The 24,005-nt window shown below is 38.9% G+C and overlaps 1 protein-coding gene across 3 annotated transcripts in view; it reads left to right on the top strand.

The window, feature by feature from the left end:
- tmc3 (transmembrane channel like 3) overlaps nt 1–24,005 on the top strand; it is a 69,270-nt gene that overhangs the window by 25,446 nt on the left and 19,819 nt on the right. For 2 of the 3 annotated variants that reach the window (XM_078260276.1, XM_078260103.1), the window contains exons 3-12: nt 5,645–5,720; nt 7,901–7,982; nt 11,608–11,714; nt 14,557–14,655; nt 18,561–18,703; nt 20,196–20,343; nt 20,630–20,673; nt 21,151–21,298; nt 21,527–21,636; nt 22,550–22,628. In XM_078260276.1, the coding sequence (XP_078116402.1) occupies nt 5,645–5,720; nt 7,901–7,982; nt 11,608–11,714; nt 14,557–14,655; nt 18,561–18,703; nt 20,196–20,343; nt 20,630–20,673; nt 21,151–21,298; nt 21,527–21,636; nt 22,550–22,628 (1,036 nt within the window). The remainder of the gene's footprint in view (nt 1–5,644; nt 5,721–7,900; nt 7,983–11,607; nt 11,715–14,556; nt 14,656–18,560; nt 18,704–20,195; nt 20,344–20,629; nt 20,674–21,150; nt 21,299–21,526; nt 21,637–22,549; nt 22,629–24,005) is intronic. The other variant, XM_078260189.1, reaches the window with a different exon arrangement.

Below are 24,005 nucleotides of genomic sequence, written 5' to 3'. Positions count from 1 at the left end.
GACTGTTGCCGTAATTCTATGCCAATAACGTGTGTTCAGTCGGGTGGAGAGGACAGCAAGGTAGTGTTATTTTTAGCGGTTCCTACCGTAATTCTAAGCCGAAAAAGTGTGTCTGTCAGTTGGGTACAGAGCTCCGCGTGAGCACAGGCTTCTATGAATGTCAATATAGCCAGCATCTAATGTTAGCTACTCCCCTATGCTGTGAAGTAATGTCTGGCTATGTGAGGCAAGTGTCTAGCATCATTGTTGTGGATGCTCCTTCAGCGCGCTTTTGAGGAGGGTCTGTAAAAGTGAGACTATGGATGCTGCGGTCTCAGCCTGACAACCTCTGTGAACTTCGAGTCTGTGGAGGAGGGGGCGGGGGAGATGACTCTCTCCAGTATTTTGAATTTGTACTGCAGTAACTATTTTAAACACTAGCTGTCAGTATTACATATTGCACCTTTAATAAGGGCCTTATAAGGCCTTGTAAGATGTGTATTAAGAAAATGATATGATCATATGTCTATCTAGCCTAAGTGTTAATAATACCATCATAAACATGTTTATTGTTAGCTTATAAGACAATTATAAGCACTTATAAGAAACACATTAGTATGCATTTATTACTATGCTTTTTGCAGCTCCCTCTTCTGGATTGAGCACTACATGTGTGGCCACAAAGAGAATGATCTATAAAACATAGCTTTGAACAGGCCTTCCAACTAATTGTAAAATTATGAGTACAATTACGGTATCTTTAAATAATTAGGTAAAATATATATTGTAAAAGATATTCTGAAACTGTTATATACAGTAAAACGTCACATCAACACAAATAGAGCTAAACTTAACTGTAACTTAAAATCTGTGCTGGCTGCAAAAAGCACAGTTTACTGTTAAAAAGTGCATAATAAAGGACTTATTAACCATAACAAGGCATTGTTCGATTAGGTTGCTTCAAGAAACATAATTAACTGTAAATAAGCAAAGCATTCTAATGAACGGGTTCGTATGATATCGTATGAACTTATGGCGACTGCCGGCTAGGCACGTGGCGACCAGTAAGTTTAGCAGCCTTTACGGTTACATTTAGCCAAGAAAAGGTGACTGTGAGCTGTGTACCGGTCACCGTTAGGTTACAGTCGTTTCAGCGTCCGTTGCAGTTGAGTTTAGACAACAAAAGGTGACTGTCCTGTGAAGACAACAGTGACATTACACCAAAACGACTAGTTAAGATTAGAAAAAAGATTTTGGTTTGGATGAAAACATAGGTCCCCTTAAGTAGTACTCCCAGGACACGAACACCCGTTTCCTGGGTAAAAGTCTTGTTTTTGCCTGGACACGAACTCTGCTCCCAGACTTGAATGCACTGTGTTTTTATATTACCACATAATGTTAATAACCTTCTTATAAGGGCCCTTATTACCTCTCAAGTAAAACTTATTGCAAGGACCTTAATATGAAGCATTACCTTGTAGGAAAGCAAATTCAACATGCTGTCAGTTAATGTTTTGCAGATACATTCATTAAATATTTTTTATCTAAAAACATGTAAAATGTTGCAGATTAATAGTACAGGAATGCCATTTTGAGGAGACAGGGTTGGTTATAGAGTTCTGCAGCTGCATACAAACTCTGTTTACAACTCGGAGGCCCATTGGAGAATTGGTTGTGTACATATTCAATTGTTCTTTCTATTTAGCTGCTTACTCCTACTTACAGTCACAGAGCAGAGGCAGAAGACGTAAAAACATACATACATGGTAATTATTATGAGACATTTGTATGAGATGGGTTTTGTAAATGTACAGCAGGATTTGAAGTGAACTGAATTTTTATAGTTTTTTTAAAATATACTTTGCAGTACATGGCCATTTGCTACTGTTCAATATAAGTGGAATTAGTGTCCAAATGCTACATGAACCTTGTGAATGTCCACCTTTCTAAAGAAGCTGATCCTTGTTGTGTTCAGACCAAAACTGTGAAGGCTGTGTTCTAACATTTGACATTGTCATTAGAGCTGTAGATGGAGAACAGGCTGAGCCAGTGAAAACTAGAGTAGATAGAGAGCTTCTAAGATGTGCTGAGTATGTGCCATGGATAACAGGTTTTATATGGGCAGTTTGTTATTACTGCAGAGGTTTTATTACCATCATCAGGGATGGGATGCAAGTCTGCGTTTTTACACCCTCTTTAATCTCAGGCTGAATGTCTGCGATTACTCCCGCTGCAATAACACTCTTTTTTCACATCATAAAATTAGAATTATTTTTTTTAACCTAGATTTTCTGACTAATTTTACTTTGAGTTACTCTGAATTTTGACTCTACCATCATCCCTCACCCTAACAAAATAGAATATAATAAAAATATGAAATCACAAAATGAAACCATATGTATTCCACAATTGTGAAACTACAGTTGCTTTCCATTGGAGAGTGTGTAAAGTGCATGTTGAGTTTCCTCATTGATTAAGACATGGCTCATAGCCCTCTGATGAATTGTCCCCATGCAGGGCTGTGACAGGATGAGCAGGTTTCACGATCTTATGGACTGTAAAGCTACAGAATCACTTTAGACAGTTTATTTTAATGGCACCAGTCTGTTGTGAATGGTTTAAGAATGACCTGGGTTTTAGTACGGTTTGCACTGTGATTAAAAAATGTTAAAGCCATATATTCAGCGTAAGGTATTAAGTACTCACTTTATAAAACACAAATCAGTAACCAATTTGCTTTAAACCACAGAACAAATATTAGAAAATAGCCTCATAGGGAATATTACTACTGGAGTAAATGTATCCAGTCCTCTACATCCTCAACTACAACAGCTACCGTCTATCTACAAGAGGGGGACAATGTAACATTTACATCAGTTACACCTGTACCATACATAAACAGAGTGCATTTAACTTCCGCCCCCACCGGATGGGAAAACAACTTTCTGCTCTCCATTGACTTTTATTGCGTCAAGTTCCTTACTCACGTCAATTCCGTCTGCTAGCAAACGAGAAAATGCCTAAAAGTTGCTGTGTGGTGGGATGCACTAACAACATTTTTTATAAGATGACAAACCAAAAAACTGAGCTTTTATGAAGACAAAAGTGACACAGATACAGATGTTAGGAATCAGCAAAAGGGATTTGGTAAGACAATGGGATCCTGACACTAAGCTAACGTTTTGATCAACGTTATGTTTGCAGCAAGCATTTTGTTACCAAGTTAAATATCCAAATGTCAGTTTTAGGCTAGTCTCAGTCTCCACAGCACTGTGGAGGAAGGAAAGGAAAGTGTTGCTCTTCAAAATAGTCTCAGGAAGGAACTTGTTTTGGTGGAATATTTGCACCCCGCAAAAGAAAACGCCACATACAATATAAAATGAAGTTAACTGTTCCCACAAGACAGTAACATGAGCTATTTAGATTAGCTAGATACATAGTTAAACCTCATTAGCTCTTACCAGTGTATCGCCGTGTGTACTTCGTCTACAGCAATCCCACCAATCGGTCCCAAAACGCCCCAGTTGGAGAGTAAATGCTGTAAACATATTCTTTGTAAATCTTTTAGTGCTGTCAGTTAAACGCGTTATTAACGGCGTTAACACAAACCCATTTTAATGCTGTCAATTTTTTTATCGCAAGATTAACATTCTTTTTGCTAATACGGCCCCTGTGCCTTAACGACCGTTATCTCCCGGACCGAATAGCAACGCGGATTTCGTTGCCTTATTTAGGTGCCACTTAAATGCCTGCGCTTCTCTCTGATGCTCCGAAAACGGACGTTAGAGGGAACTGAAACATCGCCTCACGGGACGCTAGTCAACACTACACTTAGCAGCAGCTAACGTTAACCTACTGTTAGCTAGCAGCTGGAGTAAACACGGTTAAAATGCTGACAGCTAAACGGTGTAAAGTGTGACTGTATTTCACTGCCGTTGTCTGAAAAACACAGACTCAGCCTCACCTCGCCAGCCTCATGGTGCATTCAAAGTTATTGTAAAATAACCTTTTCCCATCCAGTGGTTGTTTTCACCGTTTTGTGCTCCTTTTTGTTTTTAGATCAACTTTTTATTGTTTTATATTTTTGAACAGACAAATGCAATTGAACAAGGTGCTCGTTTTTTTAAATATATATATATATATATATATATATATATATATATATATTAGGGCTGTCAAAATAACGCGTTCATTTCGATTAATTAATCTGAGAAAAAATAACGCGGATTAATCCATTCCATATTTACATTTGACCCGGAGCCGTTCTAGCCACCATTCGACTGTAAAATGAAGGAGGGAGACGAGAATGTGCTGCCTGGATCATTATTGGAACATTTACTTGTAAAAATCTTCTTCCTGCCAACCCTGGCTACCGAAATCTGGTGCCACTGATATGTCTGCGCTTCTCTCTGATGCTCTGAAACAGACGACAGGCAACACATGCAGCAACACCGCTGCACGTGATGCTAGTTAACACTATACTCGACAGCAGCTAACGTTAGCCTACCGCTAGCTAGTAGCTGGATTAAACACCGTTAAAATGCTGACAGCTAACGCTAAACGGTGTAAAGTTTGACTGTGTTTTACTAGAGGATTCAACACCGGGATGTAACAATCTGCAGCTGCCCTCAGAGAAACAACACAGATGGTGCGTTCAATGAAACTGGTAAACTACAGCGTCGTGGTGCATTTGAAGTTATTGTAAATGTTTTCCCATCTGGTGATTGTTTTTGTCGTTCAATAGCGATTTACTAGTGAAATAAGTTATTGTTATTGTTATACATTATTATTAAACCATATGGCCTTAGCAATAAACAAGCTGTTCTTTAATGTCACCGACTGTTGTTTAGTACCCTTCTTTTTTTTTCTTCTTTTTTTACTTTCTTAAAAAGTATCAGTTCAGGCACCGTTAATTATGTATGCGATTAATTTCAATTAATTAATCACAGAGTATGTAATTAATTAGATTACATTTTTTTATCGATTGACAGCCCTAAAAGCCTAAAAGATTTATATATATATATATATATATATATATATATATATATATATATATATATATATATATATATATATATATAAATAAATCTTTCAGGCTTCAGGTTCAGGTTCAGGCACCGTTGTAAAGTATTGTTGTATCATGTTGATAAGAGCATTAAAATGAGTAAAAATAATGGGACAAAAAGAAATCAAGGGACATTTAGAATAGAGAAAAATGTGCCATTAATTGCGAGTTAACTATGACATTAATGCGATTAATCGTGATTAAATATTTTAATCGTTTGACAGCACTAAAATCTTTACAATAATTCCCTGAAAGAACCAAGCAGGCCTACATTAACATTTTCCTTAAAACTTGTAATTTTTAGCCTGTAACGTTGCTCAGAGGTTCCAATTAATTTTGCTCAATGGGACCGGAGTTTAAAGACAACTCAAAGATGGCGGAAAGGGAGGGACATCCAGCGGAACTTGTGGCACCGGAACTATCCCGTAAATGAACCGTCTAATCGAGATTAGTTCTGCTACTGAAGATAAAACTCTGTGTCCACTGTGTGAACGGAGATCATTTTTGTCCCAAAAATCCGCTTACAAATAAAAACGTAGTAGTGTGGATGTAGCCTAAGTGTACTGAGTGAGCCTCCATCTATGTGTCTTTGTGTCGCAGGCAGGCCAGAGAGATTGTTCTGAGGTATGAGGGCCGACTCACCAGAACCAGAGGTTACCAGACCGCAGGAGCTGATGTAGGTACACACCAACCATTCACTGTCATTTACACTTCAACATGTAGTAACACTGAAAAACAGTTTGTAGTTATCTATTAGAATTTTTACTTATGTAAAATGTTGCCCATGTTAACCTTTAAAGGTGCTTCATGTATGTAGAAACTAAAGAACCAAAGTGATTTTAACCATTAATGTTAAATTAAGAATACTAGCAAATCAGAGGATGTCTTCAAAATAGTTCTTTCCTTCTGGTTTAGAACATTTCTTGTACTCTCAGGTTTATTTTTGTAGATCCATTGAGCAAGGTAGATGTGACCCATCAAGGGCAAGACATAACATAATATGAACCGATCTTTGTGTCAAGCAGCCACAGAGACAGATCATGAAATGAGACAGTCTCCCCCGAAAAACGCTCCCATGGGTCTCATAAGGTGTTCAAGCAGCAATTCCGACAAATGTTTGTTTATAGTGGCAGTGCCCTCTAGTAATTTTGACAGGAGCAACGCAGAAAGTAATGTGACAAAGTATAAGAGCGACAAGTTCCTCATAAGGAGGGCAGTTGGGATTTTGGAAGGTTTAAACTAACACCTAACTTTTACACAGGAAGTGAAGTAACCTCCGATTTTTTTTACTTTATAGAATATCATGTAGTACGTAGTAGTTTTGGTGCCTAAATGTAACCAAGCGGAAAAAGTGGCAAAAAGTCCCCAAAAAATGCGGCAAATTTTTTTTTTTACACAAACGTTGAAAAAAGCACCGACAAAGGTGACAAAAACTTCAGAAAAAGCAACAAAAACTAGGTGGGCCAAAATTTATTGGGAACCTAAATTGATATGCGGGTCTGATCAAAGTCTGCGAGGGGCCAGATTTGGCCCGCGGGCCTTAAGTTTGTAGGAACAAACAACAATATCCTCGTACAGTTTGGAGGACTGGTTGCATGCAATACAAGGACAAATGAATTTATTTGCAACGTTGCAAAGGTGGATCAGAAGAGAACCGATTTTGGTCCACAACACGCACAAAATACAAATGGTCGTAACTATGGTGCTGCAAATATGTCATATTAACAACAAAGATGGCTGTGCTGTGGCTGACTCGACATCCTCTTTCCTCCAGTTTGTCTCTGCAGCTTCAGTGAAATATGTGCTGGACACTTTACAGCCACAACTCCACTTATTCTGTCTGACTGAATGCTGAGAGGAGCTTCTTTGTGTTATTTCACTGCACTGCAGTAACTTGACCATCAGAGCCAGAATGATAAAACATGTTGGATTTCTTTTGTGCAGGCTGCTGAGTTCTGATTTAAAAAAAAGCTGTTCTCCTGTGAGCAGAACATGCTGTATATACCTATATGTACTCCATCTATCATCATCACACACTCGTATACAGAGAGGTAGACCGACAGGCAGAGAGAAAGAGCTGTAGCACAGCAGCATGAGTGAATTTATGGCCTGTTGTTATAGCTGAGTTTAATTAAAATGTTCGGGCTGCTCAGGCCCCATTAGAATAAATTGACTTTTAGTGGGCAGTCTGATGACGAGTTATTAATTCTGCATTTTGACTCCCAGTTAATTGAAAATCAGAATTATTGGTGCAGCTGACATGATCTTGATTAATAATCATCATCTTCTCAGTTCTGATTTTATTTTTGATTGCATCATAAGACGTATAGAGCTTCACAGAGTCACATTCTTTCAGTTCTTATGTGGTCTACATGGACATGTGCTACAACATGACATTCTGCGTAATGCAAACTACATGGGGCACATTTTCAGCAATGTAATATAACATAAAGATAAACTTTGTATTCTGTTTTAATTCTGTCTAGGTTTTTAATCATCTAGTTTGTCCATAAAGTGGAAACTGCATTTAATGAAAAGCACTCTGTAAATTAAATCTAAAATAATTCTTATTATAAACAGTTTTCTGCCATCCAAACTAATCAGATATAAACAGCAGTCTGCTTTTCATTTGTGCACCTTGCAGTATGAATGGAACCATACACTGTAATGACAATGATTCCAGCAACACTGGAGGGATATGACATTACAGATTTCTATTGTTATAAAAAAGAGGTGACGTTTATCTGGAAGCATTGCTTGATGGTCAAATATATTCCGTGTCAACACTCCCATTGTGTGAGCTGTGTGTCAGTGAGAGGTTACAGAAGTTTCTCAGTCCACTTTCTCCTCCTGCAGCTGCTGAAGAAACTTTCACGCGTGCTTTACAACATTGTGGTTCTGTTCATTCCCTGGGAAGTGAGGATCAAGAAAATTGAAAGTGAGTTGTCTGCTTCAAGTAATTCTATCACAGGATAATGTCCAAAATGCTATCATTTCTTTTGTTTAATATTAGAGGTGTGACGAGATCTCATCCCACAAGAGTTCGTAAGATTACAACGTTACGATATTTGTCCTTGAGGTTAAAAGTTGTCTTGCGATATCAGTAGGCCTACAAATATGGGGTGCCGAATGTAAAAGTTCGGTTACAATTTTTTAGCTGATAAGTTTTCAACATTTAGCGCATTTTCCTCACATTTGAGACAGAAATTATATATATATATATATATATATATAAATTTTATATCTAAATCTAAATGTTAAATATATATCTAAATGTTAAATCTAAATGTTATATCTAAATCTAAATATTAAATTTATATCTAAATGTTATATCTAAATCTAAATGTTAAATTTATATCTAAATGTTAAATGTTAAATCTAAATGTTATATCTAAATACTGACTACAGTGGAGCTGTTCGACTAATGTTACTGGATTAAAACACATTTCGGTCAGTATTTTGTATTATTGACTTATATCACAGAAATGTCTTAATATTTGTGTGTACTATAATGCCGTTGTTTTGTTTGACTCATATCTCCTTGTGTGTTTAACGTTAGTTTGACTCATCCTTCACAAGCAATCTATCTCACACACTGCAGCCGACATGTCATCTGAACAGGCCTCGCAGCACTGTAACTAGCTAAGTTAGCTAGGTCTCGCAATGCGAGACTGAACAGCAGTAGGCCTGTCACACTATAGCCACATGTAAGTAGTTTTCAATACTTTGGTTACATTACCGTATTTTATTAACCTGAACTATGTTGCTATATTAGCTTGCGAAGGAGCTATCCGTTGCTAACGCTAATTTATCTCAAAAAACAGAAACGTTAGCTAACTACTGCCAAGATATGATTTCACTAGAGACCAGAGAGGTGTTGTAAGACTCGTCAAGTGTTGTCATGTGTTTACACTGTCTTACAATGAAACCATATCTTGGCAGTAACATTAGTTAGCTACTGCTTTTTGACATAAATTAGCTAGCTAACGTTAGCGTTAGCAACGGATCGCTATTTTGCAAGCCAATAAAATATAGCCTTGGCAAACAGAATTAAGGTTAATAAAACACGATAGCTAGCTATGTAACCAGTATTACACACTTCTTACAAGTGGCTGGATTGTAACATTTTACTTGTGTTTGGATGAATATGTTGGATGCATAGCTGGACTTTATCCATGCTGGGCTAATGTTAGATTGCTTTGGAAGGATGACGTTAGTCACACACGGAGATATGTAATTCAAACAACGGTATTGTGATTAACACAACTATTAAGGCATGTCTGTAATATACTGGTCGGTCAATAATATAAAAATACTGTAGATCAGTGCTTTTCTGGTCTGAGGTTCCCCCACAGCCCTGTCATATAAACTCACATACCCGGCCCTATCAATTCCCAATGTGTTCACACTATTTATCATATTGAAGTAAATATTCTTACATTTTCATGCAACTGAACTGTAAACATTTAGGTTGGTTTGGTCCGAAATTCTACTAACTAGACCTTTTACTTGAAGTGTGGTTAATGTTTCAAAAGTCATCCATTACTTTTAGCTAATCATTTCAACTGTTAGCTAAGTCAGTAGGCCACTTTTAGCTATTTTTTTCTACCATTGATTACTTCGCTATATGTTTTAACATATGTGTTGAGCTGTTTTAGCTGATATATTGTTTTAAATCAATCATAATTCAATTATTATTTTGATTAGTTAAGCTGCTCCACAATCTTTCCAAGTACCCACTGGCTACAGCAGAGATACCCCTTGCTGGGGCATCACTGGGTGCAGCGCGATTTGAAGCCACTGCAGTGGGCGTGGTTTCCTTGGGGATTTGAATATTTTCTAAATATTTAGCTTTACACTTGGCGACACATTTAGATATAACCTTTACATTTAACATTTAGATATATATTTAAGATTTTGATTTAGATATAGTATTTAGATATATATTTAAGATTTAGATTTAGATATAATATTTACATTTAACATTTAGATATAAATTTAACATTTAGATTTAGATATAACATTTAGATTTAGATATAACATTTAGATTTAGATATAACATTTAGATTTAGATACAACATTTAGATATATATTTAACATTTAGATTTAGATTTAACATTTAGATTTAGATATAACATTTAGATTTAGTTTTAACATTTAGATTTAGATTTAACATTTAGATTTAGATATAACATTTAGATATAGATTTAACATTTAGATTTAGATTTAGATATAACATTTAGATTTAACATTTAGATATATATTTAACATTTAGATTTAGATTCAACATTTAGATTTAGATATAACATTTAGATTTAACATTTAACATTTAGATATATATATATATATATATATATATATATATAATTTCTGTCTCAAATGTGAGGAAAATGTGCTAAATGTGAGGAAAGTGAGCTAAATGTTGAAAATGTATCAGCTAAAAAATTGTAACCGAACTTTTACATTATACAAAAGTGCTGAATTACGTTGGTACTACCGAGGACAAAGCGCAAGCTTCTCTGTCCTCTCTGCATCTTTCACAGAGAGCAGGGCTCAGCTCCGACACACACACACACACACACACACACACACACACACACACACACACACACACACACACACACACACACACACACACACACACAGACGGAGCAAAAGTTACTTTGCCTCTGCAGTTTCTTAAAGTCACAGTGAATCACTTCACGCAGACACGGTTTGCTGCAATAAAATATAATAGCAAGATGGCGGTGCAGATAATGTTTACTTCCGAGGCAGACAGGTGTTCTCTATTGCCCTGGTGACTGACTGACAGGTTGAGGTTGTACAGGCAAGCCAAGGGAACTTTATTTTTATAGTACCTTTTAGCAACAAGGGAATTTCAAGTGCTTTACATAAAACATTAAAGAGCGGTTAAAAACGGTCCAGAAAATAAAACAATAAAAGTTACAGTGCAGTGTAAGAAATGAATAATTTTTGTATTAATAGGTTGTAGGGATGGGTTTGGGAGGAGAGAGGGACGCCGCAGTTATTGGGTCTGAAGAGGTTAGTTATACAGGAGAGAACCCATTTGAGTTTGTGGCAAAACCTTTCACAGTGCTCATTTTTCATTTTGTGACTTTTGGTTGAATAAAAGACTATTTTTCCAGTCATATTTCTTTCAAAATGTGACTGTAAAAAAATAAAAGTCAGTTTTCTTTCAAATAGTGTTAAAATCTTGTCTCGTCCCGTTCTCGTGAACCCAATCTTGTGTCTCGTCTTGTCTCTTGAGCTGAGTGTCTCATCACACTCCTATTTAATATCTGTAAAGTACTGTCATATCCAGGGATGTAGTGGCAGTTGACCAAATTTAACTTGATTTACCTTGACCCAGTCAGAGAGTTATCCATCAGTAATGTCATCCTATATGGTCTAAGTCATATGACGACCGACTTTTTCAGGGCTTTTTTGAAAATATAATTGATATTTGGTATTATTGGTTGTGTACCACTACATCACTTCTTGTGTGTATAGTCTATGCAACATGTGAGTCAGTCTCAGCCAGATGTTTCCTCTTTCTTGTCGAGGTCACTTTGGGTCAGGCGTGGCCTCCTACTTTATCTTCCTGCGCTGGTTGTTCGGGATCAACATCGTCCTCACCATCATGACTGGAGCCTTCATCGTCCTACCAGAGGTCAGTAAGTCTCTGGCACTGTATACTACCGGGGTTGATGCACAGACTGTATAAGTGAAGCCAAAACATCTGGATCGCCCCTAGTGGCTGGCTGCAGTATAGGTACATTTCTCCCAAAGATGGTTTCTGTCATTTTAGGTAGTTCTGATCATGCTTTGCATGATTTGTTCAAGTGTTAATTTTTTCTTTTAAAGTTTGGTTTTTATTAGTTATTTGATACTATAAAAACAGGGTGACACATCATGATTGACAGCTGTGAGTGACTCACAATTGGTTTGATGGGTTTATGGGCGGGACTTTGATATCACGGCTCCACTGCCTGATCACTACTCAACAGACTCTGGCTCCAAAATTACAAGATGGCGGCGCCCTGTATCTGGGAGATTTTGGCTTCACTTTTGTACAGTGGGAGGAGGTGGAGACGTGTCATCCATCTTTATAAACGTCTATGATACTATACAAGTAATCATAATACTGCATATCATATGTGAGTCATACTGTAGGCTTAACAGTGATTTATGATTTGGTGCGAACATTTCCCTTTTAAAAAAGTCAGGCCCTCCCAAGAATTGTTAGCTTTTCTTTGGATCCTCTCCTTGACTTGAACACCCTCCACCCAACAATCATTTGACATTGTTGAGTTGGTACAACTCTATTCACAATTAATAACGCAAATCAGAATAAGACGCAAAGCACAAGTAATTTAAAATGGGTTATCCTCATTTAAACTTTAATATGGAAACATCTGGAAATTGAACCGGGCTAAGGCAACAGCTCTGCTAATAGATACTGTGGAAGAAAAGGTTCTCTCAGGTCCAATTCAGTGGCTGGTTCAGATGAGTTTTATTCACTGCAAAGTGGAGAAAGAAATTCACAAGCAGCTGTAGGATTCTCTTTTATACAAAGTTACAGAAAGCAACAGAATATAAAAACTGAGAAGGCATTCACTCACAAAACTATCAGAGTAGATTTACATAGACCCGATACTGTCTGCTCAAACTATTGAAAAGCGGTCCTTGTGTGTGAAGACACTGGAGCCGGTTTGGACGGTCCTTAATTTGAATAAAGTGTGATCTCTGCTGGAGTTTGGTTCTGGCCCAAAAACAAAAGGTCTCACCAACAGTAGTCTCACTTTGCCAGACCCTCCTCCAAAGCGCGCTGAAGGAGGGTCTGGCTAGTCCACACAGCATTCGGGGATGGGAGGAAAACATGCTCTGATTTATTGGCATTTCTTTAAAACAATCAGAATTGCCATGATTGTGATTGGTTTAAAGAAATGCAAACAACCCAGAGCGTTTTTTTCTCTCCTATCCCAGAATGTATCTGTGGACTAACCAGACCTTATTCCACAGCGCTGTGGAGAGAGGTCTGGCAATGCGAGACTACTCAAATGCTAACTTAAAAAACAAACACTCCAGTTCGATCACAACAGATTTATCTTAAATGTAGAGTTTTATGGCCTATGTCTTGCACTATTATTAATGTTGTATTGATTCTTTGTTGACTTCTCCATCTCTGTAAATGTTTTGTTCAGTACAGATCAGAGAATCCTTAATGGTAGAGTTGGTAGACTATGATTCTGCAGCAGTTTCAGCTCAACCAGTTAAAGTACAAACTGTAGACACGAACAAAAGACAGAGGGAAACAAAATGCTGCTGGATTTATGTTTATCACTGACATGCAGACACGAGCAATTTCCCCAGACATTACTCATCCTAACATTCCCAATGCCTGAGCTTATTCCCCGGTTTATTTCTCCTTGTTGGGATTTACCTACCACTGTCTCCTCTCACACGTCCCTCCTTTATCTAACCTCTGCTTAGTGAGTAATATCATTCAACAGCAAACCTAGATGTTCTGTCAGATTCGATGTCTGTGCTTGTTTTGTGCTGTAAATTATGTGACCAAGGATGGGATGGAGGGTCGCCTCAGTTATTACTCACTTTTTATATTCTAAGTTTGCCTAATTTTTAGTGTTACAATAGGGGTCAGCAACTTTTTCTAACATGAAGTGCCATTTTAAAATGTTCTGTTTAATCAGTGTGCCATATTAGCGTTACGCCTGACATCATCTACCCAGCCCGCTCAGGCAGTGTTATTTTCCAAGTGCCACAATCTGTGAAGAAGACAAGAGTACTAGCCAATCAGAGGCAGAGTAGGGCGGGTCTTCGCGGATTGCGGATGGGGAAAAAGTTAGTCTATATCCACGACGTTCCACTTCCGGGATTGTTGAGGTGCCGCAGGAAATTCCGCCGGATGTCTTTCTTTTCGGCCGGATGTCCGTCACCTTCCTCTTTCTTTGTGTTCCATTGTTATTTCTTTAAACCAATCACAATCGTCATGGGTGGTGCTAAGCGCCAGGCACAATGACGGTGCCGCTACAAAATAGCCTCAGGAAGGAACTTGTTTTGGTTGAACATGTGTATGTTGAAAAGTTGTTTTAGTCGTGCAACAGAAAACTCAGATTGGACAGATAGTCTAGCTAGCTGTCTGGATTTACCCTGCAGAGATCTGAGGAGCAGTTAACCATAGTCCTCATGAATCCAGAATGCCAACACAAAGAAAGCAGAAGGTGACGGACATCCAGACAAAAATGAGGGACATCCAGCGGAATTTCTGGTGGCACCTGAACAATCCCGGAAGTGGAACGTCGTGGATATAGTCACCATAAAACATTTGATTTGGCGCAAAAAAAACATTTTAAAAACGGCAACAAAAGACAAAGGTACAAGACTGTGTGTACTCTCTCTGTGTTTCTTACTTGTATATACAGTATATAAAAGGTCTTTGATGTAATATTATTATAATGCATTGACCTGGTCTGGGTTTGTTTGTGCTATAGCTGCTGGCTGGAGCTCCGTTTGGAACGACGAGGAGTAAAACTATCCCCAAGGAGCATCTGGCTTCAGCCCAGGACCTGGACACTATCTGGTCTCTTGGGGTGAGCCTCTCTTTCCTTTTACTGTTCTGTCAATAACACATTACTAACAGATACAATGGATCATTATTCAAACATTACTTTACTGCCTCGCCGACCTCTGCTGTCTCGACTCCAAGGCCAGCCCCACCTTCCACTAAGTATACTGGGCTTGTAAAGGCCTATTATCATTATTAAATATTTACATATACATTTCATTAAAGGAACACGCCACCGTTTTTTGAAATAGGGTTATTCACCGTCTCCCCTAGATGTAGATAGGTGGGAAAACACATTTTTGTCTCAGTGCATGCATTGTCTTAGTCTGGCTGCGTCACCGCTAGTTTAGCTTAGCGTAGTAAATGGAATCCTTTGTTGCCAGTTAGCATGTCGTGAGTAAAAGTGAGCCAAAAAACCCCCCAAAAAAAACCTAATTACTTCTTGTGGCCTGCGTATTCAACGAGTACAAATAGCTTGGTATATTCCCCCACACTCGCACCACCAGTTTATGTCTGCTCTCGTCCTCACGTCCTCAGGCTGTTGAGCGATCGCAACCTCCTCCTCCTGTCGTTCTATTTCCAAAGCAGGCAGCTCCTCTTCTGAAAACTCTGGTTTGTAGAGGTATGGTTCTGGACCTTGACTGTCTGAGAAGTCATCCTCTTCGTCTCTCATAAAATCGGCCATGTTCATCGCCATTCACTGTCTACTGTAGGAAAAATAGCCAGCTAATATTCACTCCGGTATGTTGACAGAAGTTGGGGGGTTTCAGGTGCTGCGTGATATCTCTGCACCCAGCAGTGCTTCAGCTGTGCTTCGCCCCCATATAGTCCCAAGTCTATATCTGCCTAGGAAATCTTCTAGTGTTAATCTGCATTGCTATTTGTACTCGTGAATACACAGGCCACAAGAAGTAATTCGTTTTTGTTTATGTTTTTTGTTGGCTCACTTTTACTCACGACATGCTAACTGGCAACAAAGGATTCCATTCACTACGCTAAGCTAAACTAGCGGCGGCACTAAGACAATGCGTGCACTGAGACAAAAATGTGTTTGCCTACCTATCTCCATCTAGGGGAGACAGTAAATAACCCTATTTCAAAAAACGGTGGCGTGTTCCTTTAAAGGGCAATAATGAATCAAGGTTTCCCTGTGTATTGAGCAGCTGTGATAGTGTTGTATATTTAGTTGCAGCACTGCGTTGCCGATGTGTGGAAAAGGAACTTCGTTGACACTGTTCTTGATTATAAAAAGGTTTATTACATCAAGGATTTCAGCATCATGACGGATCCTGCAGAACCCGGAGAGTACAAAGCCAATATGTACTCTGTCTTGCTGCAGCAAGAACATGGCTTATAAGGGGTACGTTTAGATAACATGTTAGATAAAGTAAATAGATGTGAGTTGGCAAGTAAAGGTCTGAGTCCCTTTGAGGTCAGAGCCTCTTTGGGGGGCTCCAACACTACACATAAAATCATTGATCCCACTCAGCCCCCAATCACAGAATCACATAAATCCTCTTCAACACATCACTCCACTGTGAGGAAAATCATTAAACTTACTTCACTAACACAGTGCCCATTATGTCTCAGCACATTTGAGCTTTATACAAACTTTAACCTTATAGGCTCTTCAGATACTACAATAGGTCACCTTTTTTGAAAGAGCTACCAACTAGAGCCCTGTGTTTTTAATCCCGCTCCCAGTGGATTCTTTTTTTTTTTTTTTTTATTATTATTATTTTTTGGGCATTTTTAGGCCTTCTACAGGACAGCTGAATAAATGAAAGGGGAGAGAGAGGGGGAATGACATGCAGCAAAGGGCCACAAGTCAGAGTCTAACTTTGGCCCGCTGCGTCGAGGAGTAAACCTCTATATATGGGCACTCGCTCTACCAAATGAGCTATCCGGGCACCCCGCTCCTGGTGGATTTCTGACCATTACCGCCCGCTCCCGCAGTGTGTGTGTGTGTTCTGCTCCCGCCCGTTCCCGCAGCTTGTATGTTGGGTCCCGCCCACACGGCAAACATTAGATTGATTGTCAATAGATTGACCATTGATTTTGTGTCTTCTCCTCTCCCACAGGGAAACTAGTTATTTTCCTGTGTAGTATTAATAAATATGCATATCTGTCGGTAATAAGTAGCAAAATTACGTTCTAGTGCATAATTACATTCAAGTGCAATAATTAGTTATTCTAGTGCAATATAAGGGTAACGTGACATTGTATTTATTTATTTTTCTTATTTTAGAACATATTGTTGGCTGTTGTTTTGCCCAGGTTGTTTCATTTCCTTTCGTTTCCCTGTCATTTAATGCACTCTCTAACTGATTTCACGTTAAAGTCCCTGTGATTGGATCCCTCAGGTTGCCATATGAGAAAGGGGCGGAGCACAATGCAGTCCTCTACTACCAACCTCAAAAAATCTTACTCTGGATTCCAGTGGATTTTTGTCCTGTAATGCTTTTGTCGAGAGGCTGTTAAGGACTGTCAATCGATTAAAATATTTAATCGTGATTATTTGATGATTGTCCATGGTTAACTCATGATTAATCGCAAATTATTCGCATATTTTTTCATCTGTTCTAAATGTACTTTAAAAGGGATATTTTTCAAGTTTGTAATGCTCTTATCAATGTGGGAGCGGACAAATATGCTATGTTTGTTATTATTGCAATGATCCAAATCAATGACAAATGCTGTCTAGAATTTTCTCCAGAATAACCTTAAAGGTACTGTATGCTCAATTTGGTCAAGTCAAGCCCATCAAGCAACAACAAATGGACACGTATGCGCCCATGATATATTATCCAGATTGACCGGCCTTTTTTGCAAGCAGGGTTCTCTGCATCAGCCATATGCTTGACCAAGAAATTGGTATTTGAAACTGGACATACTCAGTATGGTGGTAACTCAGTTCATATCGACAGTACATGCAGATAACTTTAGTCTTGTGGAGAGAACCATCTGGAAGGGCTTTGAAAATGAGCCTGCCATTCAAAAGACCCTTTTCTTTATCCATTTCTGCTCAAGGAGCTTTTTTTCTCTCCTCTTCATAGTTCTTTCTCTGTCACTCTGTCACTCGATGAATTGAGACGTCTGGTTAATAGAGGAATGTGCAACGTAGTATGCAAAAATATCACAGTGTACACAATGCAAAGACAGAACGTAAGGCACTTAGTATTGCACAGTGAAGTTGAGATATGGAAAGTCATTAAGGCACAATAAGCGGTGAAACAGAGGCAGCACGTCTGGTCCCCGAATGTCAAGGGTCACACCCAGGTGTGTATTAAGGGTCAGACATGATAATTTGAACATTTATTCCTGTACTAGTGTGGAGGGTTTATCAAAGAAAGTCAAAAAAGATCTCCACACTTTAATACATTTCTTTTCAGAGCCCCCTAGCGTACATCTGATTTTTTTCAAGCTTCAGATTAGACAACACATCCCTTATCCAGTGGGAGACTGAGGGCGGGGCAGCATCCTTCCACTTCAGAAGTATCAGGCGGCGTGCAAGAAGGGTAGTAAAGGCAACTACTGCATGGAGCTTTGTTTCTGCTAGCTGTCCACAACGTTACTGCTGCATCGCTTCCTGATTTCCCAAACTACGGAGCGGCCCGAGGCTCAAATCACAGAACGCACGTGTTAATACCATGTAAAAAAGAATTGTGGCATTCATTTTAACAGCCCTAATAGATATACTATATATTTGGTTGTAATTCATTTTTAGATACCGTACATATTATTACATGATCTAATCAAAAGCCCCTATCAGACATGCACCTTGTTACTTAAAAGTGCTGTTAGATGTGTTACTCTAGATGTAGTTGATTTCGTTGTCATGTGTTGGACCTCCTTGTGTGTGTTTTGGACGTGTGTGTGTGTGTGTGTATGTGTGTGTGTTGTAAATGTGTGTGTGTTTGATCTCCACAGGGCTACCTGCAGTACTCTGTCTTATTCTATGGCTACTATGGCAGGCTGAGGAAGATTGGCAGCGCAGGGTACCGGTTGCCCCTCGCCTACTTCCTGGTTGGGATGGCTGTGTTTGCCTACAGTTTCATCATTCTGTTAAGAAAGTAATAATTTCACTCTTTACAACTCATACTGACGTGATGATGATTTGATGATGTAATAATGTGATGTAATGCCTGAGGATGACTTTATAATGACTGTTATAGATAGCGATTTGATCCTGTAGTGTGTCAAGTCACAGAAAATGTGTTGCTCATTAAAATGACCTGCTCACAGCATTTAAAACCGCAAACTTAAAGAGTGAAATCAATTAATTTCAAAGGATGGCCGTAGGGCTGGGCAATATATCAATATGATATCGACATCGTGATATGAGGCTAGATATTGTAATATGGCATAAGTGTTGTATTACTATAAAGTGATGTAATTTTCTGAATTTACCAGACTGTTCTAGCTGTTCTATTATTTGCCTTTACACACTCACACACTCATTTGCCTTTACACACTCATATCCACATTATTGATGATTATTCTCACAAATCAAATTATGTTAATATTTTGCGAAAGCACCAAATGTCAACCCTACAATATCATTGCAACATCGACATTGAGGTATTTCGTCAACTGTATCCTGATATTTGAGTTTCTCCATATCGCCCAGCCCTAGGTTGCTGCAATCAGCAGATCTGCTCCCAGAGGTGAAGTAAATCAACACAAATCTTTTGCTCAGAGTTCACATTTTGGGAACTTTGACATTGGCATTGACATTGACTTTGGAAAATTAGTGTTGTTGACCAACAGCAAGCCATTTTGACAGTGCTGACTTTTGAGGTGACGGAGAGTTGGAGGGTCAGAAACAGAGGAGGCTGTTTTGGCTTATCAGTTGTGTTGCACCGTGCACTTTTATATAAATCTGCTCTGCCAGTGTATAAACTGGTCCATGAAAGAGGCAGGAGTTAATGGTACAAATATGTGTCTTAAACAAACTAGTTATTGTTTAGGGAGATCGAGCTGCTTGTAGAGCTATTGTGACTGTCTAGCGCTAGCATGTTCCTAACTAGCAGGTGTGGTAGTGGTTAGCATGCCAGCTACTATATATATATATATATATATATATATATACTATATATATATATATATATATATATACCATATATATATATATATATATGTATGTAGATACCGCCCCCGGCTTGTGACATGCTTCTCTGCTGGTGTGACCTGACTCAGCAGTTTAAAGCCATTCTAGTGTCTTCTAGAGGCAGCAATGTTCATTGCACCACACAATGCAAATGCAGTGAACAGGACTGCACAACATATCTAGGAATGATACATTCTTCATTTTCTAAAGTCACTGAGGTATGATCACGTTTGTGTCTGCCAGAGGGCAGGTTAAGATGTGACAAAATCATTCATACTCTACTGAACAGAAATATCCACAGATTCCATGGAAATCTGGCCAGAGTTTGTCGAGAATCTCACTCTGAACCAAAGTGTTGGACTGACCAGCTGACTAGCATCACTCCCTTAAAAATATTGCTTTGATAATATATTGTATGGTTTTATAATATGCTCTGAATGTTAATGCTCCTGCAGAATGGCAAAGAACTCTCGTCTGAGCCTGGCTAGTGCCTCGGATGAGAACTTCACGTTCTGCTGGAGAGTTTTCTGTGCCTGGGATTACCTGATAGGAAACCCGGAGGCTGCAGAGAGCAAAGGAGCCGCCATTGTCAACAACATCAGGGTCAGAGACACACACACTGCACATTCACTGTACTGTCCATATCCAGTTACATTACCATATAGCTTTATTCACCGTCCAAGCAAGGGCATCCCTTTTCCCCTCTTGTATTTATGTATCGCTAACACTTTTCATGCACAGAACTCTATAAACTAAACATTATCACTGACTGTGTTTTACTATGAAACTAATAACAGAAGTGCTAATGAATGCTAATAACAGCAGTGCTAATGAATGCTAATAACAGCATTGGTCGTCGCAACATAATACCAAATGTATTTCTGCACAGGAAGCCATTGTTGAGGAGCAGGAAAAGAAGAAGGATACCAGTCTGTAGGTGTCAGTTATTTGTTTCTTGTTTTCTCTGCATGTTCTTCTTCTTCTTCCTCTGAGCTTTTCCCACTTTTAATCGTGTTCAAAGCCAGCTGGTTTGTGTGGTTCTGTTCGTCTTCTCCGTTTCAGCTTAGCTTGCAATCGCTAGGCACGTAGCTAACGGTTGTTTGACACGTCACGACTTAGTGTTCATGGGAAATGTAGGATTAGTACCACAAGCAGTGTTGTCAGATAAAGATTACGTTTCCAAGGCAAAGACACTTTGCTTCATTCATCACCATCATTCATTGGCTAGTAACTTTTAAAAGTTACTAGTTACTACTAATTTTTACCCGCATTTGGCGGGTGTCTCTTTAAAGCCCTGCATGTAATGTACGTAAAGATGTTGAGCAATTACTGTGAAATTCCAGATTTTTGAAGATAAAGTGTGTGCTCTTTCACTGATCAATGTATTTATGTGTCTTTGTGTTTGTTTAGGGCGGTTTTGATCAGTCTGCGTATCTTAGCCAACATCCTGGTACTGCTGTCCCTGGCCGGCAGCATCTACATCATCTACTTTGTGGTGGACCGCTCTCAGAAACTGGAGCAGGAGAAGCCCGAGCTGACGCTGTGGGAGAAGAACGAGGTAGCAGAGCAGACATCCTCATCCTCATCATCGTCATCGTCATCATCATTAGTTTGATTAGATTATTCAACATACGATACAGTTCCAGGGAATCAATGAAAGTGGAGAGGCAGAGGACAGTGTCTATCTGCATACTGTATAATCAATTTTTTAGTTCAAATTAGTTTTTCGGAAAAAAGAGATCCCAAGCTCTGTGTCAGTGGCTTTTAATGTCCTCCCTCTGTGCAGGTGAGTGTGGTGGTTTCTCTCATCACCATGATCGCTCCGTCTGCCTTTGAGCTGGTGGCTCAGCTGGAGATGTACCACCCACGGACCTCGTTGCGCTTCCAGCTGGCCAGGTACTCCATCACTAAACAACTTCTGCCTAATGCAGCACTAGTCTTTATCCGCAACATTCCACTTCCGGAACCACTTCCGCCGGATGTCCTTCTTTTCAGCCGGATGTCCGTCACCTTCCGCTTCCTTTGTGTCGGCATTCTAAACTCCGGTGGATTTATGAGGATTATGGTTAACTGCTCCTCAGATCTCTGCAGGGTCAATCTAGACAGAGCACGTTTTTCTCCCATCCCAGAATGCTGTGCTGTCTAGCCAGACCCTCCTCCACAGTGCTGTGGAGTGTGAAGTGTGCAGCACTAACTACCAGGGGTGGGAAAAAAAATGTCACATATGTATCAGGATTTCTTTTGGCGGCAATATTAAAAATCGATTATTTTCCCCAGAATCAATTTTTTTTTTACTGAAGAGTCACCTAAATATGTTCTGTTTCTACGGTACCACCGACCGCGACTACATCATATCCATTTCCAGCAAAACAGAGCGAAAGCAGAAAATGCAGAAGATCCATGTTATGTTCTTCTTTAAGAAATGAAATAAATGTCAGACTGACTGAATGTGTATTCTTCTTAGAAAACAATTAGTTTTTAGAAATGTCTCATGGAATATACTGTACATATACTGTTTTTTTTTTTTTTTTAATTTAATACTTTTTATTGATCCCCAGTGGGGGAATTACACTTGTCAATATTGTCTCTAGAAGTGTATTATTCAACTTTTGTTTTTGGTAAAGAAGGGGAAAAAAATCACAACACTAGAATAGCAATAAATGAAAATTGCAATGCAAATCCAATCAGCACCCATGTATCGTGAAAGAATTAAAGAATCAGCCCTACTATTTAAAGTACACACTATAGTATGTAATGTATCCCAGCTCTTACTGCACACTGACATTGGGCTGTGTTTATGTGTCTACAGAGTGCTTGTTTTATACCTGGGGAATCTCTACAGCCTCATTATTGCCCTCCTCGATAAGGTCAACAGTATGAGCTCTGCTGTGAGTATAAAACTACTAAAGAAATGCATCTGTTTTTTGTTTACAGCCTGGATCTTAGTTTTTTCATAGTTGTGGCCATCTTTCCTTTAAGTTGTGATAACATCAGCTTCATTCCTGAGATCTGGAGATGAGGCTGCCTCATAAAAACCAAGTCAGGTACAGCAGAGCAGCAACATGAGTGATCACAAGTTGTAACAATCCCAGTCTTAAGAGTTAGTTCACCTAGATAAAAACCAAAAAAACATTTTCTTACTTACCTGGAGTGAGCGTTTTAGTTTCATATACCAAGGTTTTGAGATTTCCACCTTTGGATTTTGTGTCAGTGCCAGAAAAATTTTTGCTCTCAAAAAAGTACATCTTAAAAACATCCCATGACAAAATGTCTTTTCAAATAGAAAAAGGGATAATGTAGAGTTAGCCTGTCATTATTGCAAATTACACATTAAACAGGGTAATATAGGACCCCGACACAAAAGAATGGAGTATTCAACAAGGCCGTGTAATAATCTAAAGATGTTTCACCCAAACCCCAGCTACTACGTCATCACTGATAGTTATAACAATCTTTATTAGCAGGAAAACCATGTTACACTGTCTGGTTTTATGTATGTATATATATATATATATATATATATATATAAAAATTATATTTTATTACATTTTATTATTCATTATTAAGAGAAATATGCCCATTTACCTTTTTTACTGAGAGTTAAATGAGAAGAACATTGCAATCAATCTCATGTATGTGTGTTTAGTACAGAGCTTAGCAAAACTTGTCTTGTTTACACAATGTTATGTTATATACACAACGTTCCACTTCTGGGATTGCTCCAGTGCCGCCGGAAATTCCAGCAGATGTCCCTCTTTTCGGCCGGATGTCAGTCACCTTCCTCTTCCTTTGTGTTGGCGTTCTAAACTCCGGTGGATTTATTTGGACTATGGTTAACTGCTCCTCAGATCTCTGCAGGGTAAATCCAGACAGTTAGCTAGACTATCTGTCCAATCTGAGTTTTCTGTTGCACGACTAAAACAACTTTTGAACGTACACCTTCCACCAAAACAAGTTCCTTCCTGAGGCTATTTTGCAGAGACACCGTTGCTCTGTCTGGCGCTTATCAACGCCCAAGATGATTGTGATTGGTTTAAAGAAATGCCACTAAACCAGAGCACGTTTTACTCCCATCCCAGAATGCTGTGTGGACTAGCCAGACCTTCCTCCGCAGCGCTGTGGAGGAAGGTCTGGCAAAGCAAGACTACGTTTAACATGAACACATATTTGAAAAACGACATCTTTAGATATTAGGGGAAGTTACATGTTGGAGCTATTTTCTTTTTTAAGATGGGGGTGTGGTTTCTATCTGATTTATTCAGAGT

Source organism: Sander vitreus, chromosome 1 (genome assembly GCF_031162955.1).
Source record: "Sander vitreus isolate 19-12246 chromosome 1, sanVit1, whole genome shotgun sequence".
In the NCBI taxonomy this organism is placed as follows: Eukaryota; Metazoa; Chordata; class Actinopteri; order Perciformes; family Percidae; genus Sander; species Sander vitreus.
The sequence above is the reverse complement of the archived record's forward strand: the minus strand, read 5'-3'. Positions and strand labels throughout refer to the sequence as shown.